General features: G+C 43.1%; 1 protein-coding gene across 3 annotated transcripts; it reads right to left on the bottom strand.

Moving 5' to 3' along the window:
* Positions 1–329: 329 nt before the first annotated feature.
* Positions 330–23349, bottom strand: wu:fa11c10 (protein FAM110A). Of its 3 annotated transcripts, XM_035159410.2 has the most exons (4): positions 23220–23349; positions 22411–22536; positions 3611–4039; positions 330–3271 (listed from the first exon to the last, which is right to left on the bottom strand). In XM_035159410.2, the coding sequence occupies exon 4, from the start codon at positions 3259–3261 to the stop codon at positions 1858–1860; it is 1404 nt and encodes a 467-aa protein (XP_035015301.1). In that variant the 5' UTR covers positions 3262–3271; positions 3611–4039; positions 22411–22536; positions 23220–23349; the 3' UTR covers positions 330–1857. The 3 variants fall into 3 exon arrangements, with proteins under 3 accessions (XP_035015301.1, XP_035015302.1, XP_035015300.1); XM_035159411.2 differs by lacking the exons at positions 22411–22536; positions 23220–23349 and adding an exon at positions 14184–14326; XM_035159409.2 differs by lacking the exons at positions 22411–22536; positions 23220–23349 and having other exon boundaries at positions 3611–4247.
* Positions 23350–26965: the final 3616 nt, after the last annotated feature.

Below are 26965 nucleotides of genomic sequence, written 5' to 3'. Positions count from 1 at the left end.
GACTTAATGAAAGAGTGCGAGTGCAAGGCTAGAGCGAGAGATTGTGTGCGTGTCCACATTCTTCTGTCTAAGATGATGTAGAACACAGTCAAAGTAAACAATGACCACGCAGGCGAGCAAGGAGAAAAGTGCTCTGTGTCAATTATTGATGGTGAAATGAGATTCGATGGGCCGAACACCTGCCAGCGCAGAACTGGACCTGCACCAGATTGCAGATTATCAACCGAGGTCTTGGCAGCAGCGCTTCACATGATCCCAAAACACTGAGGAAACCAGAGGAGCAGCATGTCATCATATTTACAGTCATCGTCAAAGAAGAAAAACAGTGATCATACTTGAACATTTTTTATTAACTGTTTAGAATACAACCACGGTAAAGCATTTTCTTCACTTGTAGACTCTTTGGGCATCCAGTGCCAGATTCAACAGCACACTTCATCGCTGCTGTCGCTGTTCTCCACCGCTCTGATCCGGCTGCCGCTGTACGCTGCAGGTACGGAGAAGGAAAAGCTAAAAGCAGCTGGAGGCAGAGGGTGGAGAGCTCGCACAGGGGGGACAGACCTCTTCTCTTGCTCCCACCACGACAAACAGGAAGTCAAATAAGCACACTACAGTCTCACTTTCTGTAGTGCTCCACACGGAGCAGCAGGGAACTTGTTACACGTAGCATTCCCCCGTTTACAACATTCACACTTGTGACTGGTGCCTGTATTAGCTTGTGTTTCAATGTGATCCTAAATAAACTGCACTGTAGATTTCATCGGATTGCACTTAAGAGCACAAAAAGACTGTACCCAGTCGTCCAATATTAAAAAATACGTTTAAATTACATTTTTCAAATAAATATTGGTCCATTTTCATTAGTATGCCAAGTACATCTTCCTGAGACACTTTCAGAACAACAGACGTGTTTATACACCATAGGTATCTTCTTCTTTTAATCCACGAGTATACTCTTCAGTCTTCCTTTTAGCCATCCTTTGATTATTTCTCCGGAGGCAAAATAACTTTTCATGCTACACTTACTTCAACCATCCACTTATGAGATCATCCCTCATCATATGACTTGCTCTCTCATCCGTGCTAAGACATACAGTACGCAGTAAACAGATTTCTCTCGCTGCACCAGCGCAGCTTCATCCGAAACACAAAACTATTTTTCTGATTTTTCTAGAGAAATGTTATGGTCAAATATACAGATTCCACAAACTGCAGCTGCTCACGTTTACTGTAAATGACCTGAATGTACATCTGTGCCGTGAGGTGACCACCGGTGTGAGAGCAATACATGTGCTTTCGTTGAGATGACGGACCCTAAAGTATATTGTGTACAAATGTTTCACTCACATGCGGACAATTTTTTTTATAATAATAACAGTCTAACAGCCAAAATGGTTTTTAAAAAATACAAATGTGTTTATGGAAGCTTTTCTTGTGACGTTTCACAGTATCAACGTGGTTCTCTTCCTGGCTCGCTGGACAATCACCACACTGTGTGTGTGTGGCTAATTTCCAGTTTATCTTTGTGCTGCCAAGCTGTCTGCTACACACACACGCACGCATACACACATACACATACACACACACAGACACACATTAAGTACCTTTACATGAGGAACAATTGCAAACATCACCTGGCTTCATCCTCACCATCATCATTTATACCAGTCTATTATTGCTTTCGTATACCAGTATTGCTATACAAGATCAAGTGAAGGAAAAAGTAAATGTACGGTCCATCGAGTCTTGCAGGGAGGCAGTCCTGACTTGCAGCCCAGATAAAAAGACGTGTGTATACATATAAAAAGTTCTGCTTCCCTGTTTGTTTATTTCAAGTTCCTTCAAGTCCTCGTTAGTCTATACGTTAGAGACAGCGTTGTTAGTATCTCGGGCCTGACGGATGCCATATAGCCACTTGATGACTCGCGCGTTCCTCTCAATGACGGAGATGCCGTAGGGGACCCGTTCATTGGCTCTGGCGGGCCCATCCTCATCGCCCTCGTCCTCCCTCGCCCGTTCAGCCTCATCTCCGCACTCCGAGCTGGGCGTGCTGACGCTGCGGAGCTTGGAGATGGAAACAATGTCCGAGTTGGCTCTTGTGAAGCGCTCCACTCCGCCCATCACCTCCACCTCTTCCGGGTCCAGCCCGCAGTAGTTGAAGAATCGCTCTAGGTCGGCTGTTGCACGGGAATACCGGTCGCTCAGGTCCGATTTGGAGCGGTGCAAGGATGGGTGCTTACGGGCTGACCCCTTGGAGCTGGCGTTTGATATACGGGTGAAAGCGGGGGAGGCTGGCGGGATCATGCCCGCTCTAACCAGCATGGGACTGGGTGGCAGATAGGCGGGAGGGGAGGGCAGAGTTTGTGAGGGGGTGCTCTGCTGAGTGTGAGGTTGGGGTTGGTTGTGAGTAGGTGGAGGTGGGGGTGGAACTTGGGGGTGCGCAACTTGACCTTGTGGAGTCTGTCTGGGCCTGATCTGCAGCTGGGCCCTCAGGGGCTTCCTTATCTCTGCCTGAGGCCGGACATCCACCCTGCGTACTGTCACTGAGTTTGGGGAGCTATAGGGCACAGGAAGCCCAATGCGTGGCACTCGTGCTGGAATCGGGGGTGGACGTCGGCTGAGTTCTGCTGGAGGGGCACGGAGGTTGTTACTGAGTGGTGAGGAAGTGCAGGAGGAGTTGGATGAAGAGTTGGTGTTGCCGTGGTTCACAGGTTTAAGGTTGTTGAGGAGCCTGCTGCTCCTCTCCTGTTCTGCTGACAGGCTGCTGCCGATGCTCTTAGCTCCTGATGAAGGAGATGATGAGGAGGGGGAGGTAGAGGAAGAAGACTGGGAACTGGGCAATGGTCCATCACATACATCATTGATTAGATTATTCAGAATATCCAAGTTAAGAGCAGGTCCTCTTCTCCCTCCTGGTCCCTCTCTTCCTCCTCTGTTTTCCACATCCACTGGGCAGCGGGGAAATTTGCGGGCTGGAGGAGTGCTGATCTGGCACTGGAACATCATCCCCGGAGGGACGAGTGGCTTGCGGATGATTGGTGGTTTTATAGGAGCCTGACGGGTGAGGGCCACCTGCTGGCTCTTAACGTACTTTGCCTTGTCGGCCTCCAGGCGCTCCACCGCACTCAGTTTACGGGCCCCGGGCTCAGCCTGGCGACGGAAGTAATCCGGGCCCTTGTTAAGTATCCTGAAGGGCATGGCAGAGGTGAAGGGAACTCCGGCTAAACGGCCGTCTGAAGGCCGCAGCGTTTCAACCGGCATGCTGGAGGATCTGACGGAGAGAAAGGAAAGATTTTCAGTCAAAATGTCTTTAAAATGAATCACAAGGAAGAGAAAAGCTGAGATTATGAGCTGTGGGAAGGAATAAGAGAATGATTATTGTGTTAAATGTAAACTAAAGTGTTTTCTAGCTTAAATGTGACAACCAGAATGTAGTAAACATGAGGTGTGTGATGATTTTATGGTCCATGAACATCCTTTTAGAGCTCCCACATGTCCTTTCTAAGCTTAAGAAAAGAGCTCTTTTGTACTCTCCCTTTTCTTCCCACTCTCCTCCCCCTCCTCCGAGCCTTGCACCCTCACTCCCAGAGACCCCCTTTAACTTCCTTACCCGGTCACTGTGCTGCTGCTGCTGCTGCTGCTCTCACTTCTCTCTCTTTCTTCCTCCTTTCTTCTCCGTCACCCCTCTCTTTTATTCTTCCTTTTTCCAAGTCCGGGCTCAGTGAAAGGCTACTTGTGGGACAGGGTCAGTCGGGGTGAAATTCCACATCAGGTCCGGCCAGACCACCTCTGTTAGCTCAGCGGTGACCCAGAAGGGGGTTAGGCTGTGGATCGGGGTCACCGGTCAGCCCCAGTACAGCTGATCTGATGGGAGCTCTTTATCTCAAATACAGGTCTGGTAGATCAGCCAGCAACGATCCCGGCAACACGACAGCCTTTATGATCCCAGTCACAATGTCTGTTCAGCCTCCGTCTGTCTGTCCAGCTGTGGTCACGCACAAAAAGCCAGCCGGTAACTCAGCAGCAGAGCCTCACAGTCCTGTAGAGAGTTCAAAACAGATGGAAGTCCAAGTAAGATATCGGTAGAACTCTCCTGTCGTCCGCCTCTCAAGAACAAAAACATCCACTCACACTGAAACACACACACACTCCCTCTCTCACACACACTCTCACACACACACTATCCTGTGGCTGACAGACGGACTCTCTTCAACACTGAAGTGGAGCAGACGGGACAGGCTTTAATATCCCGTCTGGCTCCTCCCAGCCGGCCAATCGCGCGTCAGGCCAGGAGCCTCAGTGGGGCACGGGGGGCGGGGTGGTAGGCGGGAGGTGTGCAGGCATTGGTCCGCCTCGAAAGGGATTCTGACCAATCGGACCCCTCCCCCCTCTGAGCGGAACAAAACACTGAGGCAGGGTTTTCATTCAAATGAAAAATTCTTTGAAAGGGAGAAAGGGGGTAGAGAAAGGGAGGGGAGGGCAACGGGCAAAACAGCTGCAATATTTTACACTGACTTGCATCAAGCGCAGCAGGGTGATGTGAAAACATAGTGAAAAACACTGAAAGCCTGCACAACTGGTCACCCTGTGTAGCTCTGTGTCTCATCACAGTGGAGACAAAGTGTGAACAACCAGATTATTTTATTCACAGTCCTACTCAGCTTTAATTTGGAAATTCAGCTTTCAGTTGGTGCTTGACATGCAATGATTACAGTAACTAAAAACTGTCCGAATACATTTAACTCTACTTCATAGACTAAGAAACTTAAACAAAGAAGAAGAAAGTGAGTATTTTTCCTCCCGTTTCTATATCTTCATGCCACTATGTTTTCAAACTAAAACGATCTCTGTCCAGATTGTTCGAATAACAGCTTGTCTCCTACACACTTAAACAGTTGTATCACTGTAAAATTCAGAATTTCACTGCACAACAAATGTAAGCAAAGACAACAGAATCAGCCACGCTTGTATTTGATTATCCATGTTGTGTTCTACACTGGTAGCTGAGGGTAATGCCAGTTGCTTTCTTTTTGAAAGGGTAATGTGATAGGAGCGTGACGAAATAGCGAAGGCTACGTTGCGACCGAAAAAGACGCAATCAGCAAGTGGTAGCAAGCGTGTATGTCATTGTTTCCAAACATCTCCGTTTCTGTCTGCTCAGACTAAAACGCAGCCCCAGAGTTTTAAAACTAAAAAGGGGCCAGCCGTGTTTCCAAACTTCTCAGTTTTAACAGCTCTAAAACTCAGATGAAAATGTAAGTGTGGATGTAGCCGTAGCACCAAATGAGTCAGTTTTAGGAGTTCAAAGCGCTGCCGACGCACACAACGTGCGTCTATAGTCAAGCTCTGATCTCCCAGAAAAACAATTCTCTCCATCCGCTCCCAACACCCCTCCCCTCCTTTATCGTTTACAACATTACACTCCAGGGTTACATCACACAGTCATTGCACCCCGTTTCTCTCCCTCCTCATCACCTCCACCTCTAACGTATCTATCCACACATTTTTAATTAGTCTTTTTATAGCAGTCTTCCTTCCCTGCCTCCCTCAGCATGTGATCCTGTTTTCACGACATCTCCTTTCCTCTCCCATCTCTGAACAGCAGACCAGCAGCAGATAGAGCAAAAGCAACCATGACAGCTTACGGTTGGACACACACACACACACACACACACACACACACACACACACACACACACACACACACACACACACACACACACACACACACACACACACACACACACACACACACACACACACACACACACACACACACACACACACAGGTACTTCAAGAGCCTGGAAACAGCGCAGACATAGTCACACACTTTACTTTCATCTTAACCATGTGACAAACCAAAGGAGGGTTTAAAATAGTTCAGCTTAAATTAAAACACATTTGCATCACAGAAAATAATGATTCCCAAACCTCATGCCACCTAGAGCCTTTAGGCAAAGCTCTGGGGAATACATTTAGGCAGAGGAGCAGAAAAAGGAAAAGAAAATACTATTATGGAAACATTGGTCGCAGAAGAAAGAGAATGCTCAAAGTGAGAAGAAATGTTCTCATTTTATGGGCAAATAAAGGAGCGTTTGTTTCATGAGTTTCAGTCAGAGGAAGAAAGATTCCCAGATGAGATGCACAGGAGATGGTGACAATCCATGTCTGAACTTTTGAGATAGGGCTGATGACACACACACATGCCTGCAGTTAGTTAAAAGTAGTACTCTGCGGATGATAATCAATGCACAGAACCAGGGATATATATTTTATTTTTTTCCATTGATTCTTCTCGTTTGTCACAACCTGGTTCCTTAATTACCCACAATGCAACTCGACTCTTGGCATGGTATCCAGCCCAGAGAATATGTGAGAACAGGTATAACCTATTTATGAGTGGAGCATGCAGGCAGCTGTATGGTTACATGCCACATAACCACCACATCCACAGTTTGATGTGAAATTAATGCCAAAATACACACACACACACACACACACACATTGCCATGACATTTAGAATCCTAGCCTTTAAGAAATATATGTTCATTTGTGTTTACATTTCTCATGTGAGAACTGCTCAAATGCTTTTCTTGAAAATCACAAGGACCTTCTTGGGAATGAGGAAAAAAGGCCTTGTGCCCAGCCACTCAGATCACCAGCTTCAGTGCAGTAGCTATAGGTAATTATAGAAATGGTTGTATACACTACAATGTCCATTCATAGAAAACACATCCTAGAGAAAGACTTTACCAGAAATGGTGAAGACAAACTGTCTGGTCTCAGAAACCTCAGCTACCTCAGGTTCCGTACACTTTGGCCTTGTCATTACCCGTACAAAGGCCTCTCCTGAAAAAACACATCTTTCTAGTCCAGATTTAGAGTCTCTTCATGTCCACAAACAGTCTCTAAGAGCACCCAATGGTTGGACAGAATTATCAATCTGGCTCAGTGCCTACCTCCACTGCTGGCTTAAAGACGGAATAACAATGCTCCTCCATTCTGTGTTTGTACATTTTACACTAAGTAGAAAGCTGGAATGAAGGTGCCGCACACCCACTCTGAACGGGCTGCAGCCTATTTTCGACAGGTCAAAAAAAAACCCCCACAAACATCTGACTTTAGACTGAATTGAATGGATACAATCGGCAATCTGTCCTGGGTCAAATGACTTTGCAGTAGACACAAGTTTTTATCATCTTCGGCTCCAATCGGCAGTGATGAAAACATGACACCCGGGATGAACACGCTAACGTGGCAATGAGGAGAGAGCTCCTCAGTTGTTGGTATATTTGTGATGTCAAACATGATGCACCTGGGAAGAAAAACCTGAAGGACAAGCTCCTACACTGGCAATGGGAAAGTGGGTTTATTCACACACCCACTAAACTTTGGTGTAAAAGAGGTATGTGCGAAAGGGAATCTGGATAACATGAGAGATCTTGAACTACAAACAATATTTATTGTAGATATTGTTTTTTTTATTGTTTATCTAGAAAAAAAAGGAATTCAAAGGGTACAGTCAAAGCTGCTAAATAAACTTGGGAGAATGTCAATGAAAACCCAGTCCTCCTTCAAAGCTGGGCATTGAGAGGAGCCATCTACACACTGGTGGCCTAGATAGTCCCTGGTCCAAAAAGACAGCAGCTAGTATCGTTTATTTCCTCAGCGTACAGCTACAAGCCATGACTGCTGCGGGGCTAATGCGTGTATTACACCTCTGGCTGCCACAGAAAAACAGGCAAATTGGTCAAGCATGGGTCCATTCATGTGTATATTGGTGTTTCAATGAGTTTGCAGTAACTTCCCAGGGAAACACAAACATCCCCTAAGCCTGCCCTGTTCGTCTTGTTTTCCTAACTTTCCGTCTTTTATTTTCCATACATGTTCTGTTCTGCAGCTACACAAACAGCTGATGTCTCCAAAAGCCACGAGATTACCACAGGCACCGACCACAGTGACAGACCACGGAATGACATTTTCTATTGCATGATGGAAACTTGCTCGGTTCGATTATCATAAAACTATGCTAACCGCTGGGCTGTTATGAATCTGACGGATTTTACATTTGGCTTTCTAACCGCCATATTAGTGGGTAATGATGTCTGCAGCATGTGTGTGTGTGTGTGTGCGTGTGAATGAGAGAGATTAGGTTTTATAGTGTTCGAGAGGGTGAGTAGTATATAAGCAAGAGACAAAAAGAATAGAGGTGAGGGTAGAAGTGTGTACGTTTTTACTCTATGTTAGAACGGATGGCAAGGGAAGCTCCAGATGTAAGGAAGAGATGACTAGCACTTAACCACAACTGAATGAGCATGGTCATCTACCAACCAGCCTGCATAACACTAATTATAGGGAGAGCCCATGACTGGGAGCAATTTGACTCACCAATATTTTCTACCACTTAGTAACTGAGTGATGGAATAAATAGCAAACATCAGCACGTGAGGAAGTGGATTTCAGGAGGAGAGAGGAAGAAGAACCACCAGGACACGTCTGATCGTTTTTATATACTTCTTCCTAGAAAATGTCCTGAAACATGACCCAAAAACAGGAAGACACAGCACTGTGAGGGTCCAAACATTGTTCGAAGGGAACATGGTGCATTTGTATGTGTTCTGTGACGCCAGCTGGCTTGTCCTATCGCTGTGGCCTTGCTCCCAGCGGACGTTGACCCCAGACTGTATAGAAAACAAGAGAGACTCCGCCTAAAAAGATGTCAGCAGAAATCCCCTCCTGTCTAATGTGAAAAAAAACCTTAATGAGTGAAAGAAGGGAAGATAAAATGGCTTCACTGCGCCCTCTCCTCGCAAGTCTGGTTGACCTTAAAGAAAATATACTGATCTTGGGTTTTGTTTAAATAACTGCTTGCTGCATTGGGTGGAAACTACTTGAGGAAAGTTTTTGAATGTGGCAATGGAATTTCTCTGGAGAGATGCATGCTTTCCCTTTTAGTATGATAGAAGAGAATAACACCCTAGTCAGACAGTGTTGTTCAGGATACGTCCACACCAAGACATTTTCTTTTTAGAATTTCAAGCTAGAGAAACGTTTTAGCTCTGTATCAGAAATAATCTCTGCCTGTGATAACACACCTATAGACATGTCACATGACAGTGTAAACAGGGACTGGATTGTCGACTCTGCAGTTGGTTGCTCAGTTGCAGAAAACACTATGAGGAACAGTAATGGTGAAAAGAAAGAGCAGGGAGTTCTTTGCTTGGACCGACGATGAGGTTACTGACAGTCGGTGTTAGCAATGCTTATAGTTCATAATATATGTTGTATTCATCACTGATATTCGAGTCATGACGGATAAGACCCAATCAGGAAGCGAATGTAGGCGAATGCAGCCCCGGAGGGTTAAAATAAAACTAGGACAGTTGTTTTTTCAGAGCTTAAAAACTCCGGAGTCGTGTGAACACAGCAAAAGTAAGAGGTATTATGCTGGGTATTGCCTCAGGGACACACAGTTGAGTACAACTTTTAAAAGAATGGAAAACATCAATACAAAGGAAATTGAGAAAATTATTTTAATAAGCATGCAGATATATCTGGCCTTCACAGGGTGAACAACAATCTTTGTAGTGCTTGAGAGTATTCAGTATGTTGCTTTGGAGAAAAGTGAAGGTCCATGCTAAAAAAATATATTCTAATCTGTCAATGTCTGAGGAAGATCCCTGTTTCATTAACACCTGGAAGAGTCACCTTCACCCCAAGCAGAGGGACAAAGGCCACTGGGGACTTTGTGGCGAGTAAGTTTCGTTGTCTGCTGGAGGGATGAGCAGGAAGCAGTGACGCATTGCACAACAGGAAACGTGTGAGAGCGACAGAAAAACAAACAAGCATGCTCAGCTGGAGTGTTTGCCTCTGACTGTGTGTGTCTGTGTGACTAGCAGGGTAAACCTGTCTTTATGGTGACCTTTGCTCATCTATTTCTGGGCACTTGGACTTGCCTCTTTGCCAATGATCACAAGCCGTTTTCAAACATGAACTCCACAAAATGTCCGTACAATTGGGTCCTGACATTTTTTTAAGTTTGTCTTCCACATATGAAGAACGCAGCAGAAGATTCTCCAGTCAGATGTGTTCACAACAACAGAAAAATCTCTGGAGCCTTCAGATGAGGGGTGACACAGCATGCAGAGGCCGGACGTAACGTATAAATTCTGCTGCAGAAGCTAGGTGGCATTGGTGTCGGCCTGTATTACCAAAAGCTTTCGAATCTTGTTGTCTTTCCAAGAGAATATCTTCGTCTGCATCTTCTACATGAATGAAACCTTTTTATCCTGACATATTTGTATTCCTCATCCTGACATATTCGTGTCTGTCGTGTGTTCAAAAAGGCCAACTAAGAAGCATCTTAACCCTGATAACTGTGACTACACAACAGGCTTTTTAGAATTATTGTAACACTAAACGCTTCATTATGTTGGGCGTTTAGCAATCATTCTTGACTTAAATAGTAGTTTGGGAGAACAAACAATGCTGGGCTCAACATCAGGATGACGTTATTCATTTTGTCTCAAATTTCGCGCATAATAGTATTTATGAGCGGAAAGGCATACTCATGGGCAAGTTACAGAAAAATTAGGGGAAAGGGGTTGGAAGATAAAAAATAGGGTGGGGACTGGGGTGTTCCATCTCTGCCTCCATTGTCTCAAAATTCAACATGACAAGTGAGCAACTGTTCACACTAGTCTCAGTGCTCGTGGATACTCTTCTGTGCACCTGCATCTGAGGGGATGATTTTTACATGTGGACATTTTAAGACTACATAAATGCCAAAACTATCAGTCATTAGCAATCAGCTCAGATTGGACCAAATAGGTGTATCAACTGGCAAACCAGCAGAAACCAGCACTGCCATTCATAGAGCCATGCTGCTACATCTTAGTTCTCATTATCACTTTAACTAGAAAGAAAACATTAAGTAAAGAAAAGATGTCAAGTGCAATCATAACAAAAGGAAGGTCCCTTTCGTAGCATTTCTTTACTCATAGTTACTGTTTGAACACTTCACGCTTGATTTGACTGAAGCATCTTCCTTGAGGCTTCTGGTTGAATAATAGTCCAACCTCATTTACTTGTATACCCAGTTTGTGTGAGTCAGATTATGTGTGTGGGACACGAGCCTCGGCCCATCACCCCACTGGAACACCCCGGCTTCAGTTTTTAAATCAATAGAATCTCAACAGAAGGGTTCAAAAGGTTATCAGCCACTCCCCCTCAGGACTGATTTAGAGAGCTCCAAAGACAGCTAATGAAGACAGAGAGACAAGGACCAGAGCACCAGACGTCACACGATTCAACCCTTAAAGAGCCCATATTTTACACCTTTCTGGGATTTAATTTGAGGTATTGGTTCCTCTAAGATGATATATATGATACAGTACGGAGTTTCACAATGGAGTTTCACAACGGAGTTTCACAACGGAGTTTCAATACAAAGTTTCAATACGGAGTAACAGACGTTAGCTCTGACATTGACCACAAATCTATAATTTAATAAACTATGCCACAGACCAGTCCCCACAACTGACTATCAACACCTCCCTTTCTCCACCTGCATAAGAATCATGTCAAACAGTACAGACAGTCTATGGATCAGAGCTACAAAAGCAGAGTTGAGTGCTCAAAAAAAAAAAATAAACGTTGCAAGAGGGTTTTGCCGGCATACAACATATGGTAAAGAGTTACAGATTAATCTGGAAGGAGGTAGGAGCTGCTGTAACAACTTAACATCTGGATATGAAATGACCTATATATGGATATGAGATTTTGGTCGTATTGCAGAGACCCACACAAAGTGCTGTGCACTTGTCAGTTCTGGTCACGCTGCTCATTTCGTACAGAAAACAGCTCTTGGCCGGTGGAGAACTCGACTGACATGCATGACTGAAGTGTCTGGACTAGAGGGGTTATGCAACCGTTATATGCACTAGGGTCTAGTCGACTGCAAAAACAACCATTGAACCATAAGCAGACAGTTATTATAGCATCTAGCTCCATCTTTGTGTGCCATCCCCCACCCTCCATCTTTTGCTGCACTCTTCAACCCCCTCCTCCAACTCGCTGCCCATCACTGTCTGTGTCTGTGGCCTCAGGAAACACACACATCCATGCACAATTACACCCAAGGGTGGGATGGGGAGGGGACAAATGAAATCCTGTCTCATGTGCATGTGTATCTGTGCATCCATGAATGTCAGCATCCTCTTTTTCTCTGTGTGTGAGGCATGAACAGAGTTTTGACTGAGGAGGTAATCAGTGGAGAGCAGGTGGCTGAGTCGTCCCTCAGGAAAACTGAGCCCAGCGGTTAAGGAAACACATATTATAACATCTGCCATGTGCCCATGTCAGCCAAATAGAAAAAAAATGACAAAATCCATTTGCAACATTGACAAGATTGTAAAAGTAGCACATCACCATCAGTGGATAATTTATTGATAGACAAGCAGAGAACTTCCTACTCTCTCCAGTGATGTGTAGATCCTTGAGCGTATTCGTTTTGAAAGACCCTGTACAAAAGATTTCAAGTGTATTGAAGATTTCTTTTTCAAATTAAAGGATTATTCTTTTACAAAATGATAACATAAAGTTTAACTTTTTTTAATGGTACATATTGATTCACAGAGGTTTTAGTTGAGGAAATCCGATTGTTTCGGTTTTATTTCACATATAACAAGTAAAGGATGTTGGCTGGCTATTTTTCTGCCTGTACCGGATAACTAGCATGACGCCTTCCAAGCTCCAAGATTTACAGTGCCCGTAGAGGTTCTGACATTGCCGAGCCTCTGGAGGGAGAAACAACTCTGACCCAGCAAAGAATTTCTGCTGATTATGTGTAGCTATGTGATGATACTCTCCAAAGTGATCTGCAGGTGTGAAAATCCAGATCTGCAGATCAATGTGTGTTTAAATATGTTTGGATCAGTAGTTGGTGCGCACACACACGCACGCACACGCACGCACACACTTCATACAAAAAGATCCACTACTGCATGACGCACACATCTCCACAGTCATACAAAAAGATCCACTACTGCATGACGCACACATCTCCACAGTCATATGAACTCGTAAGCTGCTCTATGCTTCAACACTGAAGCCTGAAGGCAAACATTCATGTACGGAGATAAAGCCCCCCCACCCCTTCAACGTGGTGATGAATACATTCCAGAGACCTGCAGGCGTGGACGCAATCACATACTCCTGCCCTCTACCATGGCTGCTGTCCCCTGCCCCCCCCACCCCACACACAAACATGCACACACGCACACACTTGTGGAAGGGAGAGTGGTCACTGTGGAGTCGCCTCAGTGGCTAGGCCGCACTGTTGGCTTGGATACAGGGAGTGTTTTACTTAGTTACTTACTTACTTACACACGCACGCGCACACACACAGACAGACAGACAGACAGACACACACACACACACACACAGTTGGTTGCACTCACAAGTACAAACACAGTAACACATAGGACTCATTCTTCCACTATTAACCCTTTATAAACCCTGAGGAGCTGCACACTGACAGAGAGGTGCTGCTGATAGTCTAAAAAGGTGAGTTTCTGTTTGTTTTAGCCAAAAGCCTGAGGTGATATGAACTTAGACATACAAGCTTAAAAACACAAGTGAGATGTCACGTGTCATCAGACTTTGTTAAATCTTTGACCCCATTAACTGTCTGATAGTGTGAAATACACGATAACACTCCGAAAACACTTTTTGTGCTGGAAATAAAACGTCAATCCTAAACTTATTAGAGAAACAATACATGCACTCTGACAGGCTGCCGCACAGCCTCTTACCCCGTTTCAGCTGATGGATTGAAAATAGTCCAGGAGCAGTGGTGGCAAATGTTAAAATCATGACCAGTATTTGGCATACCATGTCAAGGACAAGGAAGCACGGGCAGAGACACAGAAATGGACAATAGCTGTTGTGTTGCCTTTAACTGGTGTAAAAAGGCAACACAAGAAAACAAAAGAGTAAACCCCTGGAGAAATACTGACAAAGATAATAAAGTCAAAACAGCACTCTCAAGTGTAAAGTCTGATGTTGCTGTCAGAGCAAGGAGCCCTCCTACCTTTTTAAGAACACAGACACAACCTGACGTCTACACGGTGTTCAGACACGGTGATCTGGTTAAACAGGAGTGAAGGTAACATTTACTTACGTGATGTGTGCAGGCTGTAAGATCCCTAAAATGAGTCTCTGGAGCACAGGACTGAAAGAAGAGGGCAGGAGTCTGTGGTACAAGCCCCTGTATGTGTGGTGAGCTCTTGTGTTTGAGCGAGCTAAACAAACACTAACCTGAGCGTCTCCCAGCTCCTTAGTCTAATATGCTCCCCTCCCTCTCCTCCCACTGCTGAGGAGGACTCCACCCCCATCTGCAGGAAGAGAATTGGGAGAACAGGAAGCAGTAGTCTTTTCTAGATAATCACATGACCTTCTCAACTCTTTCATTACGCCTTCTTTCTTATGAAGTTCCATTGCCAGAAAGTAATTCAGGAAATGCACCAAGATTTTTTTAAAGCCACCTGATGTACTTGTATGTGAAAAGACAGGAAAGTATAGTAAAGTGATGATCATGATTAAAACGCTCAATGTAGACACATGTTAGAGATTATCAATCAAGGGTAGGGTTGGTAAGTTGGTTCTGAAACACTAAAATCTTTTTCACTTCCTTAAAGCCATCAATAAATAAAGTAGTCTAAAAAAGAAAAAGATAAAAATGGTGCTGTCTGTGGCCCTCACAGGACTGTAATAAACGCGACCAATCATTTCATTTGGCTGGCGTGCCTTTATGACACTAACCGACTTGCCTGCCTGTGTTCTCAATGCACATGATCCGAAAGACATACACCACTGAGGCAGAGACAATAGACAGAAGTTAGAGTCATGGAAAAGTCGGCTTCTGTCAGTTGTCAGTCAGTGCACATTAATGTGTTTTGGGGGTAAAGCTTTGTTGAGAGGACAGAGAGGGTGGGATGTATCAGTTGCATTTCTTCAAAGTGGGTCCTGCCCTTGCTAACTTATCAAGGATTACCAACCCTAGATTTAAACAGTGTTTTTGGTATTGTTAAGATTTTTTCAGTGATTAAGTTCTATCAGCGTCTGTACTGCACACTGTGACTTTCCTCCCAAGGCTGAGTTTGCAAAACAAATATTATGTCTTAATCCAAAAACACTGCTGCTACAAATACTGAAAACATAAAATGAATCCTTCTTCTTCCCATGTGGCCTTTTACTGACAAAGAACCATTTTCAAAAATGCTGTTCTCATGTTTGACACTACTTCCTATGAATACAGCATGACTAGACATAAAGAGCAGCAATGATTGGAAGATTATGTTGATTGAACTAAAATACAAAACTAACAATTTCTCAAGCTTCTAAAATGCAGCTTGCAGCAATTTGTACCATTGAATTGTTTTCCTTGATAGTAAATGTTATAATGTTTAAGTTTTAGACTGTCGATACTGAAAATGATTGTTACTCACAGGAAAACATATTTCCTTATGAGATATTACAGCTGTGATTGAGTATATGCACGATATAAGAAAGAAGAAAAACATAGTTTGACTATTTAGGTGGGTTTACACACTGTAACATTAAACCTCCACCTCATTATCATTCATTGGAATGGGTGCTCTGCATTTTTCATAATAGGAGTGCCAATGCCAATAAAACAACACAAAATCGCCTGGAATTTGTTTTTTAACTGAACTTAACTTTTGCCATAGCACAGTACAACATCATGCAGCAGCAGGAGAAAGTAGATAAATGCTGATAACTGTTCAGGTGGGTTCACCTTCTCCTATTAGACTATATCAGTAAATGCACTTGTCTCCATTCCTATCAGTGCTTTACCTCACGTCCTGCACACAGAGGCTCAGCTACCCTTCCTCCTTGCAGTCCAACGACACACAGCCGTGCTTATTTAAAGCAATCTGCAAGGGCGGAGTGCACCAAACCAACTTGTGGCGTGCACACACACAACGCACACGTGTAGACAAATCGGCCATAGAAATCAGGCACCACAGCCACATTCTAAAGACTAACACACACACATGCAGTGGTCAGTCATTATCCGGAGGCGGCAGCAGGGAGCGGACTTCCACTTAAGCCCCTCACTGTGGAGGAAAAGCAAGTGGCTGCTCTCAACTCCAAAACACACAGCAGGAGCCAATAGGATAAGACAATAAATAATTCAGCTGGGTCAACAAACTCCAACACCTTCTCTACCTCCTCTTCTTTCCTTCCTTCTCTCCTTAACTTCCTTCCTTCGAAAGACTAGGCCTGGCTGACAATCAGCTTTTTGTTCCTCCCCTCATATCTCTTTTTCCCCCCACCTTTTGTGTCATTCCTCTCTTCAGCTTCCTCCCGTCTGCTCAATCTTATGAAAGCTACACCATCTCTGTGCCAGGGGGAAATACTTTCAACATAATACCCTGTGTGCATCCCAGCCGCTCCTCTGGCAGAGGTAACGCACCCCCATGAGAACACACACCTTCTCTCAGAGACACAGAGGAGACAGGTGGATTAAGAGTATTAGTGAGTGTGGTGCTTTTTCATTTTGCCAAATACTCTATGATCCATGATGCACACTCACATGTTTATTCACCCACACAATGATGAGTCTATGCAGACAACCCACTGGATGTTTACTAAACACACACACATACACACACCATTAGCTCTCTCCAGAGTTCTCATTTTTAATTCATCAGCTGGTAATGTCTTTTTATAGTGGCCTCTAAAAGTAGATGAGAGGTGTCAAGTTACTGCAGCTCCAGCTCCTTTCTCTCACACCAAAAATCACAAGCGGCGTCACTTGTTGCAGCCCCCCACACACACACAAGCGCACGCACACATTCCACAAATGCAGGGACTTATATCTCACATTACTGCTCAGATTCCACCCTGGCACTCCCAGGCACGCCATGTCTCCGTCACCATGCGACCCGGTTTGGTGCAGATACTCAACGGCACCGCACTGGAATCAGTCTCCTGAGAAAGTCAGGCTGAGCAGAGCAAGAACGATCTGGAGCAACGAGTATAAAATCAACAAAACTTCTCAAACAGTAATGACACAGGTGACAAGCACAAGCTGTTGAGCTGTGGTCTTAACACTTGTTTGCTCAAATTAGCAATTGGTGTCTTGGGAGTATCTCCCCAGTGATAACAGGTGGCCGTTAAAATTCAAATTTCTAGAGGGAGTTGTTATCAGGCCTGGTTGCACTGACTCAGTGTATGTTGACATTTAAATACTCAATCATGCTGCAAACAGACCGAGCAAATATTTTGGGCTTGTTTGAACTTTACTGGTTCTTTAGGGCAGCACGTGACAAGTTTCAAACCTGCTGAACCAATAAAAAATAATTACAACATAAAAAACAAACCAAAGTGGAGAGAACTCTGGAATCAGAGCAAATAAGTGTTAATATTTTTAAGAGAGTGGTTATATTCCTTTCCCCGATGGTCCTCTGAGTAAACTGGATACTGCCAGTACAGTGAAATATTTTTTTCCTACACATGTTGTATTTGTCTTGATATCCTCTTTTTCTATTCAAAGTCTTTCTGCACAACAGGGACACAAAAACAGGGATTAAAACCTGTTTGTATGAGCTCTCTGGTTAAAAGGTCAGTGGGTCAGGTGTAGGGGAGCAGGGTAAATAATGGTTAACCAGAAGCCTGTTGCTAAATAGCGACCTCTAAATAGCCAGAGGGGCTTGACAACAGCCAAAGGGTATAGTCTCTGTCACGTGTACCGAGGAGGCATGGGCATATGCGCAGAAAAAAAAACAAGGAAGGAAAGATGAAAAGAAGGTCGTCATCCAAACTGCTGTCGTTTGTCTTAGAGGGATGGAGCAGATGGTTGACAGGGAGATCCTCCAAAAATACACGAGCAAACACACCCATGCTCTTCCCGCACACACCGAGTGGGTGTGTACGGATTCATGAAAACTGATGAACACACATTGTGACGTATCAAACACACACTTACAAACTCATCAAACCGCATACTGTATTTGTGTCAGCGTTGACTCAGTGTCTGGTTCCCAGCCTCTGTCCCAATTATGATTACTGACTCAATCTGCACTTGGACTGCAGCACACAGGTACTACTTCACCAGGCAGACACACAAAAATCACATGATGCCTTTACAAAAGTGATTACTTCATGTGGAGGCCAGATCAGCTGTGAGCTGCAGTAAAAACAGAAAGACGAAGTGCATCATGCCAGGTCCTCCTCTCTACATTACCTTTGGCCGAGCACATCACTGTCAGTTTGTCTCTGGCTCAGAACTTCAACCAGTAACACAAGACGAGTTACTCGCATGTGAGGAATCTGCATGCGCGTCCTCAGCTGCTGACCTCCAGTGGAGTTCAGTAGAAACAGAACTTGACGGGACAAGGAGTCACACTGACCTCAGGGGAAGACACGTGACTGCTACTGTCTAGGATATTTGGGTCAAAGAGGGTTTAAGCATTGTTATACTGTCTGCATCCACACATATGAAAGGGTCCACGAGAGCACTCCTGATGAAATGCTGTACTCATACAAAAATGGAATGAATTTGACGAGGGACTGTATGAGGAGGTTTGCTGGTACCCTCGCCTCTACTATTCATCTTTAAAAGAATACAAACACAACACCATACAGAGCAGCTATAGAACATGTCTGTGGTGTCTGCACCTTACCATACACATGTCCACAATGGAGTATAACTGAGGCCTTAACCCGACTGAAACTAGAAACGCTAAGGCCACTCTTTAAAAGTGAGGAATCACACTATGGGTTTATAATAAGAGGATGAAACCCTGAAGAATGTAATGCGTCTGTTCTGCATGTGGGTCAAACCTCATCTGCACAATTACTCTATCAGGCTACAGTGTTACAGTTATTTACAGCTGAAGACTCATATTAGCCTCAGATATATATTACCACATATATTTTTGCACAAAACAAGGCCTGTGAATTTTCATCACTTACCCTGTGCATAAGGAAGGCTGTTAGACCCCACGATTGAACGGCCCAATGGGCATACATCATGTAAGATCACAGTGACCACCATTGGCACGAATCAGAAAGCCTTTTAAAGAGCCCAAACCAAGGTTTTTTTTATATACATCAAATGAGACAATACACAATGTTAAAATCCCAGGCTGAGGACCAGCAAAACCAGCAGTCTCTAAACTGGAGGCCTCTCTTCTGATCCTGACACACAAGGTTTTAAAGAACCTCAATTCACTGGCCACGTGCACCTCATTGATGACTGATCTTATTGGATAATGAATCAGCTTCACTTGGTCAGAGAATACAACACACACACACAAGCAAAATAAAGAAACACAGGTAACACCACGAAACAGACGTTGAGACAGACACACATACAAGCATTAAAGCGATGTGGTTTCTGACTCCGTCCCTGCAACACAGGGAAAAACACTTGGTGTATTTCTGCAACAAGGGCCGCGTGGTTATTTTTCTGTGGCAACGCTTCAGCCAAACTCTTGAATCTGGGATAGTTCAACTGAGACAGCACTCATTGTCTTCTCTTCAGAAAAACATGTATTTAGATTTGTAAAACTCTGAGCGTGGCCTGTCTGCACTGCTGCACAGAAAAACATTCTTCTGCAACAATGATGTTGGCTGTAATATTACAGGCCACAGCTAGTGGAGCACAATCTGGCCCAGGCCACACTGTTATTTGCTGGCGTTCATCACGATTGATGGTATGTAGGTTTGGTAGGAAAAATTTATTTTGCAGCTAATCACAGGCTTGCTACTTTCATGAGCCGAGAGAAAACAGAACATTGGCTGCAGTGGTTAGTTTGACTATTACTGCAGGATGATGTAACAGACTAGATTAAATGTTCCTGTGTGTTTGTCTGTGTGGCAGCTATGTCGAGCACAAACTGTAATATTACCAGCGCTGACATCTACCATACGCCTTCATTTGAAAGGATTCCCTCAATTTTTCCCAAGACGGCTCAACTCACAAGGCATCACCACCACCAAGATCAAAATACTGATAATCCAACAAAACAGCATGGACAGTCAGAGAGACACTGTGAGAGCAGACCTCATGAACCAAACTTCAAACATGGTGACTGACTAACGAATAGCTTCAGAGTTACTGTACAATTCTCTGCATACATATCAGTACAAGCATACATCTTATTATGCTATTACGCTAATGCATTTGTGTTCGCCACAAAAACAAAACATTGTTGGAATTGTAATGAAGAAGTGAAAGATAACATTTATTTCACAAGTTAAAGTCAACAACAACTGCAACAAACAACTCTGCGTTTTCTTATTAATTAATTAGTACATCTCATCTATTACATGCCATGAAATAGTGAAAAATATACACCAAAGTTTTTGAGAGCCCATGGAGATCTCCTAAAGGCCCGAAATATAAATACTATATTTTGTATTTGTTAAAATCCTCTCCATGTACCGATAGCCATCAATTAATAAAGGCCCTCGCAGGACTGTAATAAACAAAACTGATCATTTCATGCGGTCCGTCACTAACCGACCTGCCTGCCTTGCTCGCCTTTCTGGGATTACAAACCTATTTTGTCAACAGGAAACAGGACAAGTGCTGTTTCTGAAAGAGCATCCTTTCTGGCATACAAGGTTCAGGGGTCATGGGTAATTTACTCTCATTCCCATCCATATATGAACACATACACAATGGAACAAAATTACGTTTGTCGGGACAAAATTTATGCAAAATGTGCAAATAAATATAATATTATCCTTAAAGACACAACACAAACACTTCAAAAAGACAATAAAGAGTCACGGTACGAGACCAGTGCTATGATAAAAAGTGCAATAAAATAACCGTTTTTAATTATATTAAATTATACAAAAAGGAGTGATACATGTGCAAAAATGATTAAATAAAAACAGCAAGAGCTCAGAGGACAAAGTGTAATGGCCCGTGGGAGGAAGCTGTTTCACAACCAGGTAATTTGATGTTACGGAGCGTTATCTCTTGCCAGATGGTTGATTAAACACAACTCTTTGCACTTTCTCCATTAAGTGCCAATCATTTGTTAGTTTTAATAATTAAAAGAAGAGATTACATTTTATCTACATCACTTTTCTAAAAGATTTTGTTTCACTTTTTGTTTAATTTTTCATCTAAAGTATTTAATAAATGATTTTCATATTACTTTGCCCGCCAGCTCTGCAAAGATGCTGATTGAGCCAATTTGAGCTCCTGAAAAGACTAAAGGCTCCGTTACTAGTGGAATAGAATCCACCAACATCTTCCAAGTACATTACATAAGCTGGAGCCATTCTCGTGCTTTGATACCACTGATGTAAAAGTACACGTCCACTGGACAGGACACTGGTGGGCTGCGGTGAGCCCCTGTCTTGTGGTGGGTATGAACTTAAAACCCCCGTAAGCTGCTTTCCAGACACCACCAACCTATACACTTCCTCCCATTTTATGTCCCCCCCCCTTGTCTTAATGAAGGAAATAAAGTCTGTGCAGATTCTACAAAAGACAAATGTGAAGAACAGTAGGCGCTTCTGCGCCACTGCTAAAAACTCCCTGTCATCATGAGCTGTTATTTACGTTTGTGAAGTCATATGGTTTTTCCATTGAAATATAAGAAAGAGATTCAGAGTTACAGCCAGTGTCAGCCGACTGTTTTTCTTGTTTTCCAGAGAGGAATACTTACTCATAGAGGGGCCCATACAAAAAGACCCCTGCTGTGTACACTGACTTTCCTGGGCTGCAGGATGCACATTCCTGGACTGAGAATGATTAAGAAAGAAAATTACAGGCTGGTGTGTTTGTTGCTGTTGCCTAAGGTGAACAGTTGTTGCAAGTTGGTTACAGTCCTTGGGGAGTATGAGCCAATTATTAAACCAACATACTTTGGCTAGTCTCATTTTCCCACGTTGTTGTTTATATCCAGGTATCAAGAAGGGCCAGTGGTTTAGCAGAATGTATTTCATGCACGGTCAATCAAAAGAAAAGGTGCAATAAACTCAAATTATCAGGGTAGGTTTAGGTCGAAGAAGCTCACCTTTGACCTCCAGATAACATAGAAGGGAACAAACAAGTTTCCTGCAGGATTCAGTCATTTTATCACCCACAGGACTGAACAGGGTCAAAGATCCTATTTTCAATGTGACTCCAGACTCAACTTGCTAATTCAAAGAAAAGGAAAACCCGGAAAAGACGGGATTCAACATCACGGCCCTAGCTTCCTGCTCTGACAGACAAAGAGGAACTGGGTGTAAATACAAACACAGCCAAGCAGTGTGAAACCTAGTGTGGCCTTTAGACCAGACTATACTCATATCCTGTTAGACTCAAGTGGACTTCCTCTTTTTATGCAACAAGTGTGATGTTATGTTACCTCTCAGTTCTTCTGGGAATCAGAGACTCCAGCTAAGACCATCCTGGTTTCCCAACATCTCCTCCACAGCAGGGTCTTCTCTGCAGATCTCAGGGGAACTGACGTGGTTTCAGGGGAAATTCAGACCTTCAGCAGAAAGAAGCCACGTGCAAGATAAAAGATGAAAAAAGATAAAACTTTATTGAACCCACAGCGTGGATATTCACTTGTTACAGCAGCAGACAGTCCGAATGAGGCTGACAAGAGAATAAGAAAAAGGGCAATACTTCAAGATATTGAAATAGACAAATCTATATATATAGATATATATATCGATATATATCTATATATATATCTACAATTAGAAGTATATAGGCAAGTATGGTATACAAAATTAATAAGAGTATAAGACGTTGTTAAACACACACACACACACACACACACACACACACACACACACACACACACACACACACACACAGAGAGAGAGCTATATGATGTTTATATAAAAATATATATATTATATGGGTATAAATTCACAACAGTATACAATATGATATGAATATTAAATGGCATGCAAGTACAAATAAAACACGTGAACTTCTGAATGGGTCATACATGTGGAATAATATAGTTGTTAGATGTTGGTATAAGATAATCTGCAAGAGGACATTTTCATAAAAAGGGACAGTTAAGTGAATCCGCTGCTTTCATGGTTTATATCTGTGTCTCATTCAGTTGACCCAGTGAGCATTATGCTGATGTTACAACAATGTCCTCCACCTTTATATTTCCACACGAGCACCTTGATTCAAACCGGAGCTACTCACCAGTGTCCACAGATCTGACCCACTCCAGAACAGACGTGTTTATTTCTCTCATCAGACGTGTGGCGCAGGTACCTGATGTTAGCAGCTAACGTTAGCAACCAACAGACACAAGGGTCCACTTTCACACAACTTTCAACACTGCCGCGGGTCGTACCATTCACCAGCTCCCACTAGCACAGTGCAACAGGTGTGGCGTTGTCGTGTCCACCTCTGAAAAACACAGTACAGCCTTTAAACACGATATTAAATACGTTTCGTTAACCGCCAGTTCAATGGATAAATTAATTAATTTGAAACATTGGATTCTTTTCAGAGACACTCGGCGCACCCCTCAAACGTCCCCCCCTTTGGTACGGTCAGGTTTGACCTCATTGGTCGGCCTGGACCACTTAACAGATTTGGAAGATGCCGCGTGCTCGGTACCTAGGCAACCGCGCGAGAATAAGACGACGGAAATAGAATCTGACAAAACAAAAGCATGGACGTTCAACTTTAGTTCAGTCAGACATGATCCCTCCTGCTGCTGCTGCTGCTGCTGCTGCCCTCACTACAGTAACATATAATAATCTGATAGGGACTGAGTGTCTATAATCTATATAATATAATATAATAATTTAAGATACATACATACAATGTATAACTAAATAATTAGGCTTAATTGAAATCCAGTCACCCATATTACAAATCCTATACTTTATTTAATGGACACAACAAGAGATAGATGTAATACAATTTTATTATTACCATAGAGTTGTGGTATAGGTCAGGAAAGAACCCATTGAATTATGGTGCTGATCCAGATCCAAGGGTTGATCCAGGATTTGTTTTTAAATCACTTCCTTTAATGTTAGAAGTTTTCAGGATCTAGAGAATTTAAATGCATTGTCATGAGGAGACTGTTGAGCCTTAGCAGAGGTCTGCACTTTATTGCTTGCCATTGTAGTTATTGATATTATCCTTTCTGAACTTGACATTTATTGTTAAGATGTGATTGTTTGAATTGCTGTTATAAAATGTTAAGGATATACAAGTATTGAGACTTACTTGTGTTTTATTTAAATCATATTATAACAGTAAAGACATCTATACTGAATGGAGTGTAATTATTGTGTAAAGTATGTTGGTCCTTTCAATTCCTTACAATAATCTTTGTTACTACCATGATCATGCATAACTTCCACCATAATATTCTTATATTTATAGGGATAACATGCCTAAACCAAATAATAAACCAATAAGGAGTCATGCTGATTTATTACAGTATTACTACAGTTCCTCTAATGAAGGGAAACAGATATAGGGTATGTAGGAAAACAAAATTTTTCAGCCTGATAAAACAAATGAAAACAAGAAAACTAGAGTTGAATGGTGAGCAGGAGAGTTGTTCAGGTAAAAGCTACACAGCATCCGTCTCATTCATGTTCTCCTTCTCAGAAAGAGAGGCCATAGGAAGGGGTTGACAAAAACAAGCTGGGGGATGATCTAATGTTTTGGCAACAACCTGCTTTAATTAACTAATTCAGAATGACCTAAGCTCTAAGGAGGGCAGAGTGTTCTCCCCCCTCTTTCTCCACGTGTGTGCTGGATGGAACACTTACCACACTTAGCAGTTCCCATGAGGACAATCATTGTTTTCTGTTCCTCAGAAACCCGAGTGTTATTCCTACACGTTTCTGTCAGAGTTAAAGAGGAGAGGCTGAATGTCTGGGAAGGTGAGTTGATGAGTACACTTGCCACAAATCAAAGTGCTGCTAAAAGCGTCCTGTGAGGGGATCATAGCACAATTAGATTATAACTATGGGTGTTTGGTGGTGGATGCTTAGTCTCCGAGGGTATTCAGCGTGAAAATGAAACCAATTGAAATGAAAACTGAAAGTTGCAACTTGTAACAGTGTCTACATCATATACCATTCATGTTCAGAAAACAAGAGCTTATAGAGCTGCAAAGTCTATGGCTGTGTCCTGAATCACTCACTATTAACTAGTCAATGAATTCGACATTTTGTAGTCAATTTTCATATACGCTATATAATGGACTCATTGTATCTCACAGTGAAAAGTAGTGTACAACCAGTGGTAACTAACATTACATACCATCATGCATTATGCTCAGGGCGTTGACAGGAAGAAGAAATGGCAGAGGGACAAGAGGAGAGAGGGCACCACGTCTCAGCCTTCTTTCATGGTGATTCTAGTCCTTCTTATTCTTATCAAAAAGATCTAATCCAGAACACAAAAGGTGTTCATGATAAACACCTTGTAAATGATCCTTCCCTGGGCCTCTTGTTATTAATACAGTCAAACTGCAGGTTTCAGAGTTGGTTTACATTGCTTGCTGCAGCATGGGAGACAGTATGATGCTGTAGGTAAAATAGGCATGATTTTTTAATCCATAGCATGTGTTCTCCCACCATCTTCAGTCCGCTAAATGCTCAAACACTGCGCCCCTTTTCTCAAACTGGTAGTTCCCCTCCGGCCCTTCAGTGTCAGGCCGTTTTCAGACGGACAACAGAGATGTGTAGAAAACTCTCTGCCCCCAGCTTGCTCTCAAGAGGCCGCTGCGCTGGCACAGTGGGGGTTCCAGTGCAGCAGGCTGTAATGTGGTCTGCCAAACAAACACAGCTTAAACCTGGCTCAATGTAATTCAGCACAGACCCTGACACATGCTGGTTGCTGAGGTTGTGACACACAGACATTATTTATTACTCAGTTTATAAGTATGGACAATGTAAAAACAATACTGCTTTGCTTTTATGCATTAAGCTGTCAAAAGGACCTCTCAACACCTAAGTCTGGTGTTATTATCAGATATTTGGAAACACAAAAGCTGTATTTAATCAAAGTAACATCTACAAATTCAGTGAAATCAAACAAAGTTGGTGAAGGAGACTTTGGTGTTTTACAAACTTAGGTTTCTGAAATGAAAATCTTTCTGAAGCAACAACAGAGGAAGGAAAGTTGAGAGAAACCTTGAGGTAAGTCAAAACAAAAGCTGTGGTGTCTGACTGGGATTGTGCCTTTATTTAGTTTAGCTGTTTTCAGACATGAAGTCCATAGAATTGGGTCCGGACTTTACCCGAAGTTAGCTTTTTACACATGCACAATGCAGCCGGAGGTTTTCTGCACAGATGCGCTCACACCAGCAACAAATCCTCCACATTATTGGAGAGAGGTAGAGCAGCCGGGTGCAGGAAGTGAGGTATTAATTCCGCTGTGGAGATCACATGATTTCCTTTAGAACTTGTGTTAGAAGAGTCATCACCACCCCCACTTGCTTGTGATGTATCCAGCAGGGGCATCCCCAGCTGGGTTCTCACATTGGATTTTCCCGAAATTCTTCTGACTTTATACCAGGAGGTCAGGCGGAGAAAGTCTGCAGATAATCCAGAGGCTTTCACTCTGACATTTGCATTCACACATGCAACTCCATCAGAGAAAGTGTGGATAATGTCAGGAGTTCACTACATGCCTGAAAGCAGCTTAAGTCTGTGCACTTCCTTCTAACTTGGGCAATGTGTACCGTTTTGGCGGGTCCTCATTTTTCTTGTTTACATAACACTCTTATCTCTTTATCTGCATGCTACCTGGCATCAATCACACTCAAAACCTCTCACACCTAAAACACACAAACTCTCAAAGTATCTGTAATATGAACCAGCCTCAAGCACTTTGCTTATCAGTTCATGCTCGGGAAGTCTGTACTTTCATAAACATGGTGGTTTCCTCTCATATGTAACCACAACAAC

The sequence above is a fragment of the Hippoglossus stenolepis genome, chromosome 6 (genome assembly GCF_022539355.2).
Source record: "Hippoglossus stenolepis isolate QCI-W04-F060 chromosome 6, HSTE1.2, whole genome shotgun sequence".
Taxonomy (NCBI): Eukaryota; Metazoa; Chordata; class Actinopteri; order Pleuronectiformes; family Pleuronectidae; genus Hippoglossus; species Hippoglossus stenolepis.
The sequence above is the reverse complement of the archived record's forward strand: the minus strand, read 5'-3'. Positions and strand labels throughout refer to the sequence as shown.